General features: G+C 42.6%; 2 protein-coding genes across 2 annotated transcripts in view; one reads left to right on the top strand and one right to left on the bottom strand.

The window, feature by feature from the left end:
* Positions 1-1,159: 1,159 nt before the first annotated feature.
* On the bottom strand, positions 1,160-19,181 carry cmpk1 (cytidine/uridine monophosphate kinase 1). The gene is made up of 6 exons (XM_033028554.1): positions 18,899-19,181; positions 8,507-8,653; positions 6,218-6,370; positions 4,282-4,358; positions 4,046-4,142; positions 1,160-3,290 (listed from the first exon to the last, which is right to left on the bottom strand). Exons 1-6 carry the CDS (start codon positions 19,016-19,018, stop codon positions 3,234-3,236), a joined length of 651 nt encoding a protein of 216 aa, XP_032884445.1. The 5' UTR covers positions 19,019-19,181; the 3' UTR covers positions 1,160-3,233.
* The window catches only part of stil (STIL centriolar assembly protein), a 51,493-nt gene continuing 51,034 nt past the window's right edge, over positions 19,165-19,623 (top strand). Inside the window, exon 1 of the mRNA XM_033028553.1 lies at positions 19,165-19,277. The gene's annotated coding sequence lies outside the window, so the exon portion shown is untranslated. The remainder of the gene's footprint in view (positions 19,278-19,623) is intronic.

Below are 19,623 nucleotides of genomic sequence, written 5' to 3'. Positions count from 1 at the left end.
TGTATGACATTTAGGAATGAGATGTTTCTTCACTGATAGTGGTGAATCTGTGGAATACTATATCATGGAATGCTGCGTGATTAAGTCCCTAAATATATTTAAGAAGGCAATAGATTTATGGGCACAAAAGGCATCAAATAAGCATAAAGAGATAATCAGCAATTATTCTATCAATTTGCAGAGATGGATAAAGGCCAAGAAGCCTACTTTTAGTTTTAGTTTAGTTTAGATAAAGCGTGGAAATAGGCCCTTTGGCCCATGGAGTTCACGTCGACCAGCGGCAATTTACAATTTTACCAAGCCAATTAGCCTACAAACCAGTACATCTTCGTAATGTGGGAGGAAACTGGAGATGCCGTAGAAAACCTCCACGCAGGTCACAGGGAGAGCATGCAAACTACAATTTTAGTATTTACAAATTTCAAAATCCTGCTGCCATGTCAGCGAGAAAAGTATCAGTTGCCCTTCTACTTTGCAAACTAGGTGACTGAAGTGCAGATGAGGAGGCACAATCTCTGCTTCCCTCATCAACCAAAAATATTGCACTCATACAGCTTCTCCCACATCCTTTTCATACCGTCCCGACATGCTTTACAGTCCACAAAGCAGTGTGATGCAAGAAACACTGAAAAAGCCTCCATCAACTCTGCATTCTAACAGATACGTTATTATATTCCACTGAAAAACCCTAGCAAAGAGCAGAAAAATAAAGAATGGATCGAAGATATGGAAGAGATAAGGTGAATGACAAAACAGAGTCTTATACCCAGAGAAGAGGAATCAAGAACCAGAGGACAGGTTTAAGAGGAGAGGGGAATGATTTGATAGGGAAATCTCAGGGAAAACTTTTTCTACACAGAGAGTGGTTTTTGTATGGAACAAGATGTCAGGGGAGGCAGGTACAATAACAACATTTAAAAGACATTTGGACAGGTACCTGTACATGGATAGGCAATGTTTAGAGGGACTGGCATAGATGGGACGCCTTGGTGGGCATGAGCACGTTGGGACGAAGGGCTTGTTTCTATACTGTATGGCTATACATGGAGCTGAATATAAAAATAAATAATATAGTCCATAAAGAAAATTACAGATTTAAGCTAAGAGAAGCTACAACATGACTTCTGCATAAACGTAAATTATGAATTAAAAATTCAAATCAAGCAATCAATTTTTCTTTATTTTTTTTAATCTGCGGTGCTACGAAGCAAAAAGGCCCCACATCCAAAGGTAGTCTACCTTTATACTGAAATGTGATGTTGCTGAAGGTCTGAAAATGGTTTCATTGTAAAATAGTCAGAAGTGACCAGTTTTAAAAAGCTAACAATGCTGTAGTGAGGTACAGTTATACCGACAGAGATAAATAAGTGGAATGAATTGTAATTACTCAATATCACATCGGCTTATAAATCATAAAATACAGACTATGAGCATTTTCCAAGCCTTGGCACTTCCAAATACATGTCGGCAGTACACCATTAATTATCCTTGTTTATAACAGTATTTGCTGCACAATAAGCAAAAGCCCTGATTTTAATAATATTTCAGCAATATAGCTATCAAATATAATTGAAAACAAAGGTATGATTTTAATTAAGAAAAAAACAATAAGAAACCGCGCCAAAGCAGAAACTCTCTCAATCAAATTAAATGAAAGTAGGTACTCTGGTCAATTTTCATCTTGAATAAAGGGATAAAGTTCTCAGAATTCAATGTTCAGATCAGAAAGATTGGAATTAGAGATTGAAGTAAAACAATTGGTCATGATAGGCTCAAACTCAAGAATTAATGATGTGCTGAATATATCAGCATCCGTTAAATGCAAAGAAAGATAAATCATTAGGGGGACTGATCTCACAGAATAGGAATGCAAATCCTGTCACCTTGCAGTGCTGACTGAACTGCTCTATGTTTCCAGCATTTACAATCTAACCAGAAGCATTGAACCTGGCTCGATTTTAGAAAGCATCCTTCAATGTCCTTTAAATGTACTTAGTGCAAAATGATCATTGTTTATTACAACTGCACTAGATGGGCAATGCAGCAGGGTGCTCACCATTGTTTCAGTTGTGGCCCCACCTTGCTACCACTGGAATTAGTCATTAGATATTTCATATATAATGGAAAGGGAAAGGTGGAAGGTCAGTGATGTGGTCAGGGCCAGCAATGAGGCAAATACTAGAAAATGGAAATCAGAATTTCCATTGTGGGGTTGGGATGTAGGGGAAAACTGTGAAAGATATGTTGGGAAGAACTTATTGTCTGGTGAATGAAGTATCCAACAATGGCCTCTCACTGGACAATTGTCCAAATTCCCTTGCAAAGCTCCAAAGGAACTGCTGCTCTGGGAGCATTGCAGAAATTGGTTTGAGACTCAATGGTGACTTGTACTGGAAATGTACTATTAAAGTTCCAGAATGATACAAAAATGCCCATTATTGTTATTAACACCAAACAATGGTTTGCTGCACGACTTTGGTGAGAAAAACTCTGGTTACATCAATGCACTTCCAGATCTACTAATTCTTGAAAGTCATCTTTAAACACAACATACATAATATTGGCCTGTAGCAGTTTCTCAGCTATCTATTCCAGAATCAACCCGATTCACTTTAAAAATATTAATCCTGTGGGATACTATACTGCAAAGTGCATTAAAAATACAGGTGTTAAACTTTTTGCACATTAAATATTCTATAGCATGAATTGTTTTTACATGTACACAAACAAAATGAACAAGTGCAAACATAGTTTCAAAGAAAACTTTTTCTAATTTAGTTGCTGCTCCATAAAAAAATATTAAGGATTCATGAACAATATTATTTAACAATACTTCGCTATGTATTGCTTTAATTCCGGTCAATTTGCTTTTAGATTTACAAATACGGTATAAGCTGATATTTACTAATCCAATTAAATTGCACAAGTTAATTTGAAAATATGCAAGTGTGCACCAGCTTCATGTTAAAAATTAAACATTTGGTATGAAAAAAATCAGCCACAAGAGCATTTAGATATATCCTTAAGCAAGGACATGTTTCAAATGAATATTTCTAATCCACATACAAGGAGTTCTAGTTGTAGCCCATCTTCATTGCACTTAACAAAAAATATCTTACAAAAGTAATGAGTGCACTAAACGTGCACTCAAAAAAAACCCAGTAACTTAAAATAAACAAAGAAAAGTATATAATAGTTATTCCAGCTAAGGAAAACACTAGATTTGTAGATCATCAAACATTTTCAATCCCATTTTCAGCATCAAAGATTTTCTGGACCTCAACAAAAACCTGAAAAGAAGGACAAAATGTTTTTGAAACTGACAAAGAACATTTTCAAATATTACCTATCAACCATATGCAAGATAGGATTTCTCCTACATGGATTTTTCCATAGAAAAGAACTATTAGTATATTCAAGATTTTTTTTTTAAATCAATGATTATTTTCAAAGCAACATAAAAACACTTTTATTTTTAAAATTTGCAGTCAACAGCCACATTTATGTCCTGTTCACAAAGTAATTCAGCGCAAATGGACTCCGAATCCAAGAAAGATGTTAGATTTTGTTTTATTCTTTGTATGTTGACTGGATAGCAACAGATAAGATATGAATTTAAAATTGCTGCTTAAAAAGTTGATACATTTATCACCAAATTTCAATCCTATGCTCTAGCAATTGGAAAGTTACCATGCGTTCAAGATTTGAGTGGCTCATTGTTCTTCAGGGAAGGGAACCTGCTGCCTCGACATAGTTTTAGTCGTTTACTACTTGGTTATCTCATGTCAACAAAGAACAATAAAGTGCCTTGTAATGGCTGCTCGAATATCAAGAACAATGGCAGAATTATAATCTTAAGGAATCAATTTCTGATGTGTTTTTTTTTTTAAAAAGAGTCTGATACAATAAAAAAAACGGGACATAATATGGAGTGGTCAGCTGTTTGACGAACGATATCAAGGTTTCGTCATAAATATTTACAATACTTGTTCCATATCAAGGAGTGATTGCATGAAAGCTTTGGCCCCGATTGCACATTACACACCTCATCAACACTTTTTGCTCCATCAACTCTTCTTACTTTTCCTTCTTTTGCATATAGATCGATAATGGGTTTTGTAGACTGCAAATATGTCTGAATTCTGAAGGAGATACAATAAATAGATACGAATAGCACAGTAAGGTATTAAAAAAACAAAAAAACAAACATGGATAAAATTAGCCAAATTCTCTCATTCATTTGATACAATTCAATGTTTATGAAATTAATTTCATGTCTACCTTTTCTGCAGACTTAAGACATTGTCATCTGTTCTTCCACTACCTTTTCCTCGTTCAAGGCAGCGTTCCACGCATGTCTTTGCAAACAAAAGAATTTAGGATTAATTTCCTGTAATACAGAATGCTGAGAAAGATTAAAATGAGGGAAGAACTTAAAAAACGGGGAAGCCATCTTTCTAATTCTTTGCTTGCTATCTATTTTTCCTTCCAGCTACTGTAACGAGTGATCAATTGCAGGCTGGTAAACACAGTGGAAAAAGTCCTGGCTTAGAGTCAATGTTTAAAGTACAAAGTGTTCTGGATTTGAACTCATATATGTACATGCTGCACAGTGATACTGAAAATATTTTGTTTTGTTCAATTTAATATTAATCTATTTCAATGAAATAAGTTTCAAAACATTTTAATGTCAATATCCAATTTCAATTTCATTTAATTTTGTGATTTTCTTTTTATTAGAAGCATTGTACATACATCTGAACAATGAACAAGAGATTAGGCAATTGTCAACACATTCATACGATGTAACTTTACGTAAATCCTCCTCAAATGCAAGGAATGTAAATTTCTGGGCGAGGTAAGTACTGAATTTCAGAACAAGAAACCAGGGCAATTCATTCCAAATCCATATGGACCTCAAAGAAGTGCCAGATAACCATGTAAGGATTGTGCACTAAGGGGACCTTAGATTCCTGGGACACTGGGACCAGAACATGAAGAGATGGAACCAGTAGAGGCCCAACAAATTAGTCATCTATTGTTGGGGTTTCAAAGACCTTATAAGAACATTCGCTGGACAATGGCTGAGGTTCCAACTTAGAAGGCGTGGATTGAAGCAATGGAAGGTCGCTTTAAGAGGGGAATAGTTGCAAAGGGGATTGGGAAAGATAAACTGAACAATAAGAAATTTGTCGATAGAACCAGACAGAGAGAATACCAGAAATTCCACAATTGTTTTACAATGTGCTTATTAAGTGTACTAACCAGTCTGCAGATACAAATAACACCATTACAGTGCAGTGCCAATAACAAAGACATGACTAAATAGAAGGCAATTTGATGAATTATAATTATTCCTGGATATAAACCACTGAACAAAGAGAGACAAAAGGTTGCATTGCTTAAAAAGAACATACTACAGGAGAGAGAGGATGTTCTAAATTGATCATGTTCAGAATTTATTTACCGGTATTTATAAGTTTAAAGCAGAGGTACAATTACACAACTGCAGTTATTCTACAGGTTGCTACATATTGGGAAGGGTGTTGAGGAGCACATTTGCAGAGAAATTGCAAGGCTGCGTAAAAGCCACAATGTAATGGTGGTCCCTTACTATGCAATTATACACAGGAAAAGCAAAAGCTTCGGACAAAGAGGGGGGAATTTCTGTAGGTTTTCTGGAGAAAGTTCTCAACCAATGGTTTTGACCTATTTGGACATTGTTCTGGGCAATAAGCCAGTCCAAGTGGACCAAATATCAGTCAGGGTAAATCTAGTAATCAATGATACTTTATTGTCACATGTACCTAGGTACAGTGAAATGCTTTGTTTTGCATACATACCGGTAAAATCATATAGCAAACCTCACCTAGGCAGTACACAAGTGTCGCCATGTTTCTGGTGCTGTTAAAGTTACAAAAGTTCAATGAACAGTCCTCTGTGCCTGAACAATCATCACTGTGCCTCTGTCCAAAAATGTCACTTGATATTTAAAAAATGGTACTTGGTGTGTAGTGTATTTCCAACGTTTTCAACGTTTTATTCCAGATTAACAGCACCTGCAACACCTTGCTAAATTCACAATGTAGAATTCTGCTATTATTTTAATAAGAATCAAGGGAACAGGCAGAAAAATGCTGCAGAGATCATTTATGCATTCATCCATTGATAAACAATCACCACCAGGATCATTTCTTTCCAATAACTATTCAGTTACCTCATTGTTACAGTCAAAGAAAAGGACAAATTTTACATCAGCATCATTATCCATAAACTTGTTCCAGCCTTCAAGATTGTTTGTATTTCTGGGAAATCCATCAATAAGAAACTTGTTCTTTGCCGCATCTTTAGCCATTGTGTCATCCATTGCCTGCAAAATAAGCCAGAAATGCAATACAAATATTTTCCAGATAAAATGAACAACAGCACATTTATATTCACCATAATTTTTTGGGCTAAATTTTGGGACATGGACAGGATAGCAAGAGCCAAAGCATAATTGTGTACTTTGGATACTGTGCCTTTCATGAGCTCGCTCATCTTTTCACAGAACTCTTTAAGCCCTATACAAAACAATGATGGGTGTAAACCAGCAAATATGAATTATTGCAAAAGCAAACAACATCAGTACTCTGGACGCTCAAATTGGGGTCAATGAATCAACATATTTCCACAAATTGTAGTTTTGTGCCTAATTTTGATTCAAAGAAGAACAGTGATCTCAAAAATATTTTTGTATTTTGAAATTATTTTCAAGACAATAATGTAGGTATGTTGCAAAACCTACCTTAAGCGTCGCTGAAGATCTGTCCCAGCCCGTGTGTGCGATTATGGCGCCGTTTAGAGGGGGGCGGGTTTAAAACGCGATTTTACCTAGGCTGTTCAAATCAAGCTTGTTCAGCCTACTAAGTTGTTGACGAAAAATCGCTTCGAGTTTCGCTCGTTGGAGCTATTTTTACATTTTACTGGTTTATTTAATTATTATAGTAAGTTAAAAATTAACCTCTAAACCCGCGACCGCCGACAACGGGCCGGATGTCATACAGGGGACAACGGAAGGTAGGTTGTTTATTTTTACATTAAAAAGGGCTTCTTAAGATCCCTTTATACAAAGTTTTATGTTGCGAGTGGCTAATTTGGGGCCGCATTAAATCCCGCAGTATTTTTCTGGGCATTTGGGGCACAAATCTACCGCAATGTGAACGTTCTAAACCAGCGCGTTCCACAGGATCCCACTCGAAAGCTGATTTAAATGGCCATTAATTTACAGCAATTGAACACTAAATTCCTTCCATGTGGCCTATAAATTAATGTAAATGAGATTTTAAAATCATGTTTTATCGTGAATTCTTTGTGAATGTTATTTGGACACTTAGGCTATTTAAAAATGTTAATCTTTTCTTAAGAAATGGATAGATGTTTAGATCTAGTAATTGAAGTTTGGAATTAGCTACAATTGGGTAACTAACTAATTATATGCTTTAATTTCAGGTCATCCAAGTAAGATTGTTTTATATTTGTTTCAGAATGCTTCAATCTATGATAACTGAAAATTTCATTCAGTTCTCTTAATTTTTAAGAAAGTTATGGGCTTTTGACTGTCCCCGATCACAGGTTTTTTGTTATGTCCATAGAAAATCAATAGGAAACAAGATGCTAATTTCCGAGTATGAAAATAGTCATAACTTTTTAATACTTGAGATATGAAAGTGAATTAGGTGTCAAATTAAACTTCTTTTTATGCTTTATCTGATGGGATAAATTGCAGACTTGATTTTTAAAATCTCAAAATTTTGTAACATTGCTAAATAATGGTGCACTAAACATAAATTACAACTTACAATATTTTTTTGGTCCTTATAAAATATTAGTGAATTCCAATTCCTCATTTCAGAATATAGTGGATTTTTAAAATGACAGCATTTATTTTTTTTTAAAGTACGTGCTATTTCAGACCAGTTTATCTTATTTCTCATTTTGAATTCCTACTGCAATTTTTTTTAATATTAGCTGAAAATTATGCTTCTTTTAGGTTTAAGCACAATGATTCTTCAATATATTTACTGCTCAATCAATTTGACGTATGCCAGAGATAGCCTCCAAATGACTTCAATGTCAGGAAAAACTGCAAAGCACCCCACAACCAGAATCAAGCAATTAATGTTATACACTCCCAAAAGATAGTAATTGTTTTAATATGTAGATATTACAAATGGGCTGCACCATATGTATCCAACAAAGTAAAAATGCCTTTAATTGTTATTTCAGTCGCAATATATTTTGGGATAACCTTCTCGAAACCGATTTTGGACAGGACACTTAGTAAAGCAAACTCCATCACAGTACACCAACTAATCTGCCATGTAATTAAAGACAAATGCTGCAAATTTGTAATAACATTCTTCCAAGGCTCCTGTAAAATCCACAATATGGTAATTTAAAATGATTTTAGGAAGTGCGAACACAGAAACCTTACCCTTCTAGAGGATGATGAAAGTTGTCTTACCCTTTTAAGGAGATTAATAGTTATTTCCACTGGTACAATTTTTCCTTCCTTTATGTGAATGTCAATAAGTTCTCCATATTGAGTGCCTTCTTTGTTTCGCTCCGCACGAAGTAGATCACCAGCAGAGATGTGAGTATATCCATATTTCTGGTGAACATTAAAGAAAGGTACTGAATTACCGGTAATTTCCATTCAGAGGGAAGTTACTAGCATGGATAGCAGGTTGGCTGGACAGCAGAAGGCAGAGTGGCAAAAAAGGGGGCCTTTTCTGGTTGGCTGCCAGTGACTAGCAGTGTTCCGCAGGGGTCGGTGCTTTGGGGCCGCTAATCTTCACAATGTATGTCATTGATTTGGATGAGGAAATTGTAGACTTTGTGGCCAGGTTTGCAGCTGTTACGAAGATAGATGAAGGGGCAGGTAATGTAGAGAAAGCAGGGACTCCGCAAAAGGACTTGGACAGGTTGAGAGAGTGGGCTAAGAAGTAGCAGATGGAATACCGCGCAGCAAAGTGTGGAGCCATGCATTTTGGTAGAAGAAAAAAAGTCGTAGTCTATTTTCTAAATGGGGAGAGAATTCAGAAATCCGAGGTGCAAAGAGACTTAGGATGCTGGTGCAGAATTCCCAAAAAGGTTAATTTGCAAGTCGAATATGTGGTAGAGAAGGCAAATGTTATGTTAGCATGTATTTTGAGAGGGGCAGAACACAAAAACAGGGATGTAATGCTGAGGCTTTATAAGGTACTGGTCACCCCGCATTTGAAGTATTGTGAGCAGTTTTGGGCCCCATATCTGAGGAAGAACGTGCTGCCTTTGGAGGTTTACAAGAATTATCCCAGGAATGATTGGGTTAACATACGATGAGCGTCGGAAGACACTGGATGCTGGAGTTTAGAAAGATGAGGGGGGGGGGGGGGGCCTCATTGAAACTTACCGAATAGTGAAAGGCCTGGATAGAGTGAATTTGGAATGTTTCCACTGGTGGGAGAGTCTAGGACCAGAGGCCATAGCTTCAGAATAAATGGACGCTCCTTCAGAAATGAGGTGTGGAGGAATCTCTTTCCTCAGAGGGTGTTGAATCTGTGGAATTCATTGCCACAGATGGCTGTGGAGGACCTCAATGGATATTTTCAAGACGGAGATCGACAGATTCTTGATTAGTAGGGGTGTCCGGGGTTATGGGGAGAAGGCAGGAGAATGGGGTTGAGAGGGAAAGAGGGAAAGATAGATCAGCCATGATTGAATGGAATAGTAGATTTGGTGGGCCGAATCTTCTGCTCCTAGAATTTATGAATTACAGTTAATAATTTATGCAATTTTGAGATGAGGTAAACATAACTGAGATTAGCTGAATTATATGTGCTGGAAACATTGCAAAACTCACAAACATTACGACAACGAATGGCATAAAAGTATAATACGTGCCACACCCATGATTCAGTTGTGGCCCAAAATTTACTCACAACAGCACTTTATATCAATGTTTAGATATAACCTTAGTTTGTCATTAAAATGAATCAGTTTCAATTATAATACAAACAACCTCTATGGGTGTTCCACATGGGCAGCAGTGATTACATGGTTGTAGTTAAATCAAGCAGAATTAGAGAACAAGGATAATTGTGTTACGAAGTGAGGACTAAAATATCTCTGTATTTAAATTCCTCATGTATTGCCGAGTTGCTTCGCAACTTGGTTTGGGAACACCTCTGCCGAAGACTGCAAGAAATTGAAGAGAGTTGTGGATGTAGCCCAGTCCATCAGACAGACCAGACACCCCACCATTGACTCCATCATATTTCACACTGCCTCGGAAAACCAGCCTACGTAATCAAAACCTTATCCCACACCAGTCATTCCGTTTTCAACCCACTCCCTTTGGGCAGAAGATACTGAAGCTTGAAAGTGCCAATCACCAGACTTAGGAACAGCTTTTTCCCCTCTGTTTTCAGGCTTCTAAATAGTTTGTCCATAAGCTAGGGTACTGTCTGATTCACCTCCATCCCATTGCTGACATTGGACTTTGCCTACAGAATTAGTGTGCCACAATGGGGAGGCCTGTATTCTGTATATTCCTCCTTTGCTCCTCCTATTGTACTCGAGTTTGACTTGATTGTATTTAAATATTGTATTACCTGATCTGATTGGATAACATACAAAACAAAGCTTTTCACTGTACCTCGGTACACATGACAATAATAAACCTAATCTTTATATTTGCATTATAAGATTCTACTCATCTGATCTGAACATCCATTTCAATAAACAGTGGATCAAACCTGTGAGGTTTGCTACCCTGTAGAGCCAAGTGAAAAACAAGTATTGTAATAATATCAAATGTTAATGTTACTTTGAGGTAGAAATTTAAACGTTACATTAAATGCAGTAGTTCCAAATTATTAACTTTGCTACTTTAATTCTCTAAAATTTCAATAAAGTACTCTCAAATACTTCTCTTCCTTGACTCATACTAACTATCTTTCTGCAGAAAAGAGAAATGAATTTAGCTGGTCAATTAACTATGTCTGATAAGGGCACAAGGATTTCTTAATTAATACACAAATTAATTGATGGGATTAACATGAAATTAATCATTTTAAAAAAAAACATTTTTTTCTAGTACTCTTAGTATGTTTAAGTTCGGAAAATGAATATGCAATCATAGATAACTATTTTTTTAAATAGGCATATTTCATCCATCCAGCTGAAAGACAGATCTTACCAACGACTTGCAAAATCACTGCTCAATTTTCATAAATTGGAAAACATGTCAACAAAATTCTACCTAAAATAATAATAATTAATGGTGCAGATACAATGCAAACACGTGATTTCAAAAGAACTGCTGAATGAAAATGTGAGAATAGTGACAACGCTTTCACGTTCAAACATTCAAAAAAGTAATTAAAAAGTTCAATACAAAGAAGGCATCTAAATTGAGGGGGGAAAAAAAGCTAACCAGTTTAATTACAGCTCATGTTTAAGAAGGAACTGCAGATGCTGGAAAATCGAAGCTAGACAAAAATGTATGGCCTGAAACGTTGCCTATTTCCGTCTCTCCATAGATGCTGCCTCACCCGCTGAGTTTCTCCAGCATTTTTGTCTAATTACAGTTCATAGTTGTGTATAGAATTTTTCAGGACAGAAACAGGTTAAGCCAGCCATTATACGTTTCACTTACTCACATTTGTCCTCACCTACCTATGACTTGGCTATTCAGGTGTTTATCAAGATGCTTCCGAAAGAGCCTGTCCCACTTTGGCTATTTTTAGGCGACTGTCATAGTCACAGCAGGTCGCCAAAAAAACAGCGACTGGACCCCCCCTTCGCCATAAAATATGAAATAGAATCATTACTTTAACAAAAAGAAAAAACTGAAGTCAGCACCAGCGACAACCTACATCACCTGGCGACAACCTACGTTAACCTGGCGACAATTACGACTGCACCGACGTCAGGAGAAGTCAAGCTACGCTCATTGGCGTCAAACCCACTGTCGCCGACCGTCTCCGAAAAATTTTCAACACGTTGAAAATCCTGCGGCGACCAGAAAGACGCTATGACTGAGGAGACTACTCGTGACCATACAGGCGACGCGCCGGCGACCATGTGGCGACAGCCTAGTCGCCTGTAGTCGCCTAAAAAAATCGCCTAAGTGGGACAGGCCCTTAATTTACTCCCTGTTTTACACCTCCTGTTTTAAACACTCCCACCAATGGAGAAATATTCTTACCATCTACCCTCCTTATAATTTTATACGTTTCTATTTGGTCTGCAGCCTTTCAGGCTGGGGGTTTTCAAGTATCCATGTAACTTTTAAATGTGATGAGGGTTTGTACCATTCTTACTCTTTCAAGGACCGAGTTTCAGGCCACTGCCATCCTCTGGGTAAAATAACTTTTCCTTATCTCCCCTCTAATTCTTCTACCAATTTCTTTAAATATATATCTCCCTGATTTTTCTCCTCTCTAAGAGGAATGTCTTTCCTATTACTAGGCCCATCAAATTTATACTCCGTGATTAAATATGTCATCAGCCTTCTGTGTTCCAAACAAAAAAAAACTTCTAGTCAATTGTTCAGCATGCCTAATATTACCCAGTCTGCTACAAATCTATATTACTAAAACTCTGTGTGCGCGTGCGAGCGTGTGTGTGTCAGTCATCTGGGCACAATCCAGTTAATTCCTATTTTCTTCCAAACGCCAGGCCACAGCTTTCCCATTTTCACACATTCTACTCACATTTTTCCCATCGAGGCGATAAACATTTTCCCGTCACATTCACACCTATAATTCGAATCTTTTAATTTGTTTAAAGTTTTAAGAACAGCCCGAAAATTCACTCATTACGGGGAAGAAAACAGGACGGGACACTCCAGCGCTCGCTTGTCGGCTGCTGCCGGCACCCGACGGCCGGTGGGAAGGGTGGTGCTGGAGCTGGATTGAGGGCCGAGCCCGGGGCTTGGGATGGGGCCGAAAAAGAAGCCGCCACTGGAACCAAGGAAGAGCCTGGGTCAGTGGTCAGGGACGAGCCCCGAGATGAAGTTGTAGCCTGCACTATAGACCAGGCGGCGGCCGAGCTGACAGCTGGAATCTACAGGCAGGGACGGGCCGAGTACAAGAACCAGGCTGAGTTCCAGGCCCTGGCGCTGCTCTACGACCTGGGTAGGTCCTGGGGCAGGGAATGGGAGTTTGGGGAGGATGAGGGAAATGAGGAAGGAGATGGGGTGGGGAGTGGGGAGGTAGAGGGAGATGGGGGGGAGGGGTATGGAGGAGGGAGATGGGGAGGGGTGGAGGGAGATGCCCCCTCCCTATCTACCCTCATTCCCACCCTCTCTACCCCCTCTTGCCCTCTCCACCCCCTTCCCCCTCCCCTCTCTACTTTCCCCTCCCTCTCTACACCCCATCCCCCTCCCTGTCTACCCCCCCCCCCCCCCCCCCCCCACCTCGCCACCACATCCCCCTCCCTCTCTACCCCTCCTCTCTCTAGGGATTGAAGAGGGAGGGTGAAGAGGAGGAGGAAGGAGTGCTGGGGGATGAGGAGAAATGAGCTGCACCTGTGCAGTTGGAGGCTATGTGTGAGTGGTGCAATATTGCATTGGGGGAACGGTTTGCGTTGGGGGAACGGGTGAGCGGTGGAATCTTGTGTTGGGGGAGCAGACCCAACGGGTTTGCACTTGGTCTAGTATCCTTTAAAATTCCTCCAGTACAATCATATTTTTCTTGTCATGTGTGGCAAAAAACTGTTTAGAGTACTGTGCACAGTTCTTGTCATCCTGCTGTGGGAAATATTTCACTAAAGTGGAAATGGTTCAAAGTACATTTATGAGGATGCTCCTAGGTCTGGGGTGTTTGAATTATGAGAGGCTGGGCCCTTGTTCTCTGGAATATAGGAGGCTGAGGAGTGAACGTGCAAGTTAATAAAATTATGAGGGGTATGGATAACATGAACAGCCATACAGTATTTTTCCCAGGGAGGGGGGCTCTAAAAAAAGAAGACAGTGATTTTAGGTGAGAGATGAAAGATAAACAAGGGGCCGAGGGACAATATTTTTGCACATGGAGGATGGTGCATGTAAAGAACAAGGTGCCACAGGAAGTACTCGAGGCAGGTACAATTATGACATCTAAAAGACACTTGGACAGATACATGGATTGGAAAGGGCTGGAGGGATATGGGCCACTTGGTAGCATGGAGAAAATTGGGGCCCAGTCCTGTGCTGCATGCCCATACCTCTGCTTGTGCTGCAGATCTTTCCAGCTGTGCATGTAATTCGACTCAAATATCCCTGTCCTTACACGCTCACTGCTTCGGAAATTTTTTTTTTAAACAGCCTTTTTAATCTTCTTATTGACCTATTATGCTATGTGTAACAATCTGTGGATGTACACAATAGGGTCCTTGCAAATGGCTAAACTACTGGGCATTCACACATTTATTGCACATTTATTCACCCTGTTACACCTCTCCCAACGCATTACCAAAAATGACCACACCTTCCATATTCTCCTGCAGTCCAAAGCGTTTCTCCTCAGTCAAAATCACACAATCAAGAATGAAAAGCAAGGAAACATAAAATGCTAGGTACACAAAAATGCTGGAGAAACTCAGCGGGTGCAGCAGCATCTATGGAGCGAAGGAAATAGGCGACGTTTCGGGCCAAAACCCTTCTTCAGACTGATAGGGGGTGGGGGGGGGGGGGGGGAGAAGGAAGGAAAAAGGGAGGAGGAGGAGCCCGAGGGCGGGGGGATGGGAGGAGACAGCTCGAGGGTTAAGGAAGGGGAGGAGACAGCAAGGGCTAGCAAAACTGGGAGAATTCAACGTTCATGCCATCGGGACGCAAACAACCCAGGCGGAATATGAGGTGCTGTTCCTCCAATTTCCGGTGTTGCTCACTCTGGCAATGGAGGAGACCCAGGACAGAGAGGTCGGATTGGGAATGGGAGGGGGAGTTGAAGTGCTGAGCCACCGGGAGTTCAGGTAGGTTATTGCGGACTGTTGCCTTGCTAACCTCAGTGGCTGCTCCACTGACTCTCCCCCATCCCCCTCCAACTATGTCACCCCCGCTCTTCCCCACCCACATTACAGCCCTCTCACCCCCCACCCCCTGACCACCCACCACCCCTCCAACACCCACAACCCCCCCCCCCCTACACATCGCTCCGTCGCCAGTCCACCCACCTGCCTTCCTCTGGCCCCAACTCCCATCCCTGCCGGGTGTTCACCATCCCCCCCGACCTCCCCCTCTCCCACACCGAACGGTCTGTCCTCAGCAGAGGTCTCACCTTTGTCCCCCTCCGTCCCCATCTCAATGAATTCCGCGCCCACCATGACTTGGAGCGCTTCTACCGTCGCCTCCGCCTCACAGCGCACTTCCATGGGAAGGAGTCCTCGCCCCCCAATGATGACCCTTTTTCACGTCTCCAACGCACCCCCTCCTCGTGGAACCCCTCTCGTAAAGTCCCGGCTCTGGAACTCTTTATCCAGAACTGCCGCCGTGACGTCAACCGCCTCAACTTCTCCACTCCCGTCTCACTCCAATCTCTCCCCCCCTGAACGCACTGCCATCGAATCACTCCGCAAAAACCCAGATTGGGTTATCAAACCAGCCGACAAGGGACGTGCCATGGTAGTCTGGCGCGTCGATCTCTACAAAGCTGAGGCCACGCGCCAACTCTCGGACACCTCCTCCTACTTACCCTTGGACCATGACCCCACTGACGAGCACCAGGCCACCATATCTAGCACCATCACCGACTTCATCAACTCCCACGCCCTGCCCGACCAAGCTTCCAACCTCATCGTTCCCCAGCCCCGCACGGCCCGTTTTTACCTTCTCCCCAAAATCCACAAACCCGGCTCTCCCGGCAGACCCATTGTCTCTGCTTGTTCGTGCCCCACCGAACTCATCTCCACATACCTTGACTCCATACTATCCCCCCTGGTCAAATCCCTTCCCACCTATGTTCTAGACACCTCAGACACCCTCCGCCACCTCCGCGCATTCCACTCTCTAGGCCCTCACCCCCTCATCTTCACCATGGATGTCCAGTCACTCTACACCTCCATCCCCCACCACGATGGCCTCAAAGCCCTCCGGTTCTTCCTCGACCAGAGGAGCAACCTATACCCAGCCACTGACACCCTCCTCCGCCTAGCGGAGTTGGTCCTCACCCTCAACAACTTTACGTTTGACTCCTCCCATTTCCTCCAAACACAAGGCGTAGCTATGGGCACACGCATGGGTCCCAGCTACGCCTGCCTCTTTGTCGGGTACGTTGAACAATCCTTGTTCGAGACGTACCAGGGCCCCATCCCCGACCTCTACCTCCGTTACATTGACGACTGCTTTGGGGCCACCTCCTGCACCCACACACAACTGACTGACTTTATCCACTTCACCACCAACTTCCATCCGGCACTCCAATACACCTGGACCATTTCCGACACTTCCCTACCATTCCTTGACCTCACCATCTCCATCGCAGGGGACAGACTTCTGACCGACATACACTACAAACCAACTGACTCACATGGCTATCTGGACTACACGTCTTCCCACCCTGCCCCCTGTAAAGACTCCATCCCCTACTCCCAATTCCTCCGCCTACGCCGCATCTGCTCCCAGGATGAGACGTTCCACACCAGGGCATCAGAAATGTCCTCGTTCTTCAGGGAACGGTAATTCCCCTCCGCCACCATAGATGAGGCTCGCACCAGGGTCTCATCCATACCCCGCAAAACTGCTCTCTCTCCCCATCCCCGCACTCGCAACAAGGGCAGAGTCCCCCTAGTCCTCACCTTTCACCCCACCAGCCGGCAAATACAACACATAATCCTCCGCCACCTCCAACGTGACCCCACCACTCGCCACATCTTCCCATCTCCCCCTATGTCTGCCTTCCGCAAAGACCGCTCCCTCCGCAACTCCCTTGTCAATTCTTCCCTTCCCTCCCGTACCACCCCCTCCCCGGGCACTTTCCGTTGCAACCGCAAGAAATGCAACACCTGTCCCTTCACCTCCCCCCTCGACTCCATTCAAGGACCCAAGCAGTCGTTCCAGGTACGACAAAGGTTCACCTGCATCTCCTCCAACCTCATCTACTGCATCCGCTGCTCTAGATGTCAGCTGATTTACATCGGGGAGACTAAGCGGAGGTTGGGCGATCGTTTCGCCGAACACCTCCGCTCAGTCCACAATAACCTACCTGAACTCCCGGTGGCTCAGCACTTCAACTCCCCCTCCCATTCCCAATCCGACCTCTCTGTCCTGGGTCTCCTCCATTGCCAGAGTGAGCAACACCGGAAATTGGAGGAACAGCACCTCATATTCCGCCTGGGTTGTTTGCGTCCCGATGGCATGAACGTTGAATTCTCCCAGTTTTGCTAGCCCTTGCTGTCTCCTCCCCTTCCTTAACCCTCGAGCTGTCTCCTCCCATCCCCCCCGCCCTCGGGCTCCTCCTCCTCCCTTTTTCCTTCCTTCTCCCCCACCCCCTATCAGTCTGAAGAAGGGTTTCGGCCCGAAACGTTACCTATTTCCTCCGCTCCATAGATGCTGCTGCACCCGCTGAGTTTCTCCAGCATTTTTGTGTACCTTCGATCTTCCAGCATCTGCAGTTCCTTCTTGAACAACATAAAATGCTATATATCTTTGAATTCCTAGTAATGTTCAGCAGATCAGATAGCATCTGTGTACAGACATTGACTTAAATACAGGCAATGGTGATTAAAAATAAATCGTCTGATGAAACGTCATAACTCTGAAACTCTCCACAAATATTGCCTGACCTGCTGAGTATTTAATGCTTTCTCTCCTTTTTTCTGTTCAGCAAGTTTTGCCGTATCTTCAAACCTTATCAGTTCCACCTAATTTTAAGTCTGTATCATTAAGATCAACAAGAGGCTTTTAGTGTCCCACAGGTAAATAGCCTAATAAAAACACAGGTCAACTACCTCCTGCTTCCTGCCACGGAGCCATTTCTAGATATAATCTGACACTCCCAAGGATCTCATGGGCTTTCACTTTTTGACCAGCCTGCCACGTGTGTACACCGTACAAATACCTGCCAAAACCATAAGTATTCAAAAGGGAACTGCAGATGCTGGAATATCGAAGGTACACAAAATTTCTGGGGAAACTCAGCGGGTGCAGCAGCATCTATGGAGCGAAGGAAATAGGCGACGTTTCGGGCCGAAACCCTTCTTCAGACTGATGGGGGGGGGGGGGGGGGGGGGGGAAGAAAGAAGGAAAAGGGGAGGAGGAGGAGGAGCCCGAGGGCTGGCGGATGGGAGGGTGGGAGGAGACAGCTAGAGGGTTAAGGAAGGGGAGGGGACAGCAAGGGCTAGCCAAATTGGGAGAATTCAATGTTAATGCCATAAGGACGCAAGGTCCCCAGACGGAATATGAGGTGCTGTTCCTCCAATTTCCGCTGTTGCTCACTCTGGCAATGGAGGAGACCCAGGACAGAGAGGTCGGATTGGGAATGGGAGGGGGAGTTGAAGTGCTAGACCATAAGTAACCTGCCTAGTTACTTCCTCAAAAACAATCAATCCAGTCACACACGAACTTGCTATTTCGTCTCGAAAATGTAAGCCAGTTTGTAACTTGTATAAGGCAAATTTTGTGATTAAAATAAAATCTAGCAGCCCACACAATTGGGATCCGAACTGGTGAGACATGACTGGCATGGGCCTTAAAAAGTACTGCAGGCTCGCACCGACCTCGGGTTCTCTTTGAGGGCCGAGGCACCGGGAGATCAGACCGGTTCCTCGATCAGTCTGTCAGCAGCTATACCCAGTGTTCAGCGTGGCCCAGTCCTCAGCTTCTCCTGGCTGGGTGACTGCAATCCCTCCCTCCCTCCCTCCCTCCCTCCGGCTCCAGCTGCCTCCCACCCACCTTGACGATGTTTGTACACTGGGTCCCTTTGCCGGCTCCTGGCCCGCCGAGCACAAACACCACCTTCGGCTTCATCCGCAGCAGCTTCTGGACCAAAGATCCCAAATAGCTAATGACCATACGTCGAGAGCCAACGCAGCTTCACCTCGCTTCACCCGCCGGTAAACGGGAAATGCAGTCGTCCAAACACAATCTCCGAGCGACCTCCTTTCCTCCACGTCCCCTGGTCCACAGCCGGGCCGCCTCCTGACAACTCACCCGAGGAACGACTGCTTCCGGGTGTGAGCTGCACGCCTGCAAATCTTTGTTCAGCTCAATGCAACGGGAAGGCTACCGTTAGAACGCTTTTGATATTTGAATGTGAAATCTAAAGTCATCAGTAAGTTCGCCACCTTGAAATAAATATTAACGTTATTGCTTATTCCCCAAAATGTGAGCATATTGATTTTCATGGGACACAGCCTCGTGCACCTATTAGTGAAACACTTTCCCTTCTCTCGGCCTTTGTTTCTAAACTGGCCACCTCCTCAGCCACGCCTTTGTTTGCCGTGGTAGGTTCCACGTTATCGTTATTATGTGGATAAATAGATTTCCACAGAAGATCCCACTGGATTACATGGCGATGACCATACACTGATTTTCTTGCCTATGAATGGGAAGATTCCCTCCGTCTTCACTCCATCAAAGTCTTTCACAATTAAGATTTTTTAAATTATCCTTCAATG

Source organism: Amblyraja radiata, chromosome 10 (assembly GCF_010909765.2).
Source record: "Amblyraja radiata isolate CabotCenter1 chromosome 10, sAmbRad1.1.pri, whole genome shotgun sequence".
Lineage (NCBI taxonomy): Eukaryota > Metazoa > Chordata > Chondrichthyes > Rajiformes > Rajidae > Amblyraja > Amblyraja radiata.
This window is presented reverse-complemented; position numbering and strand designations above follow the sequence as displayed.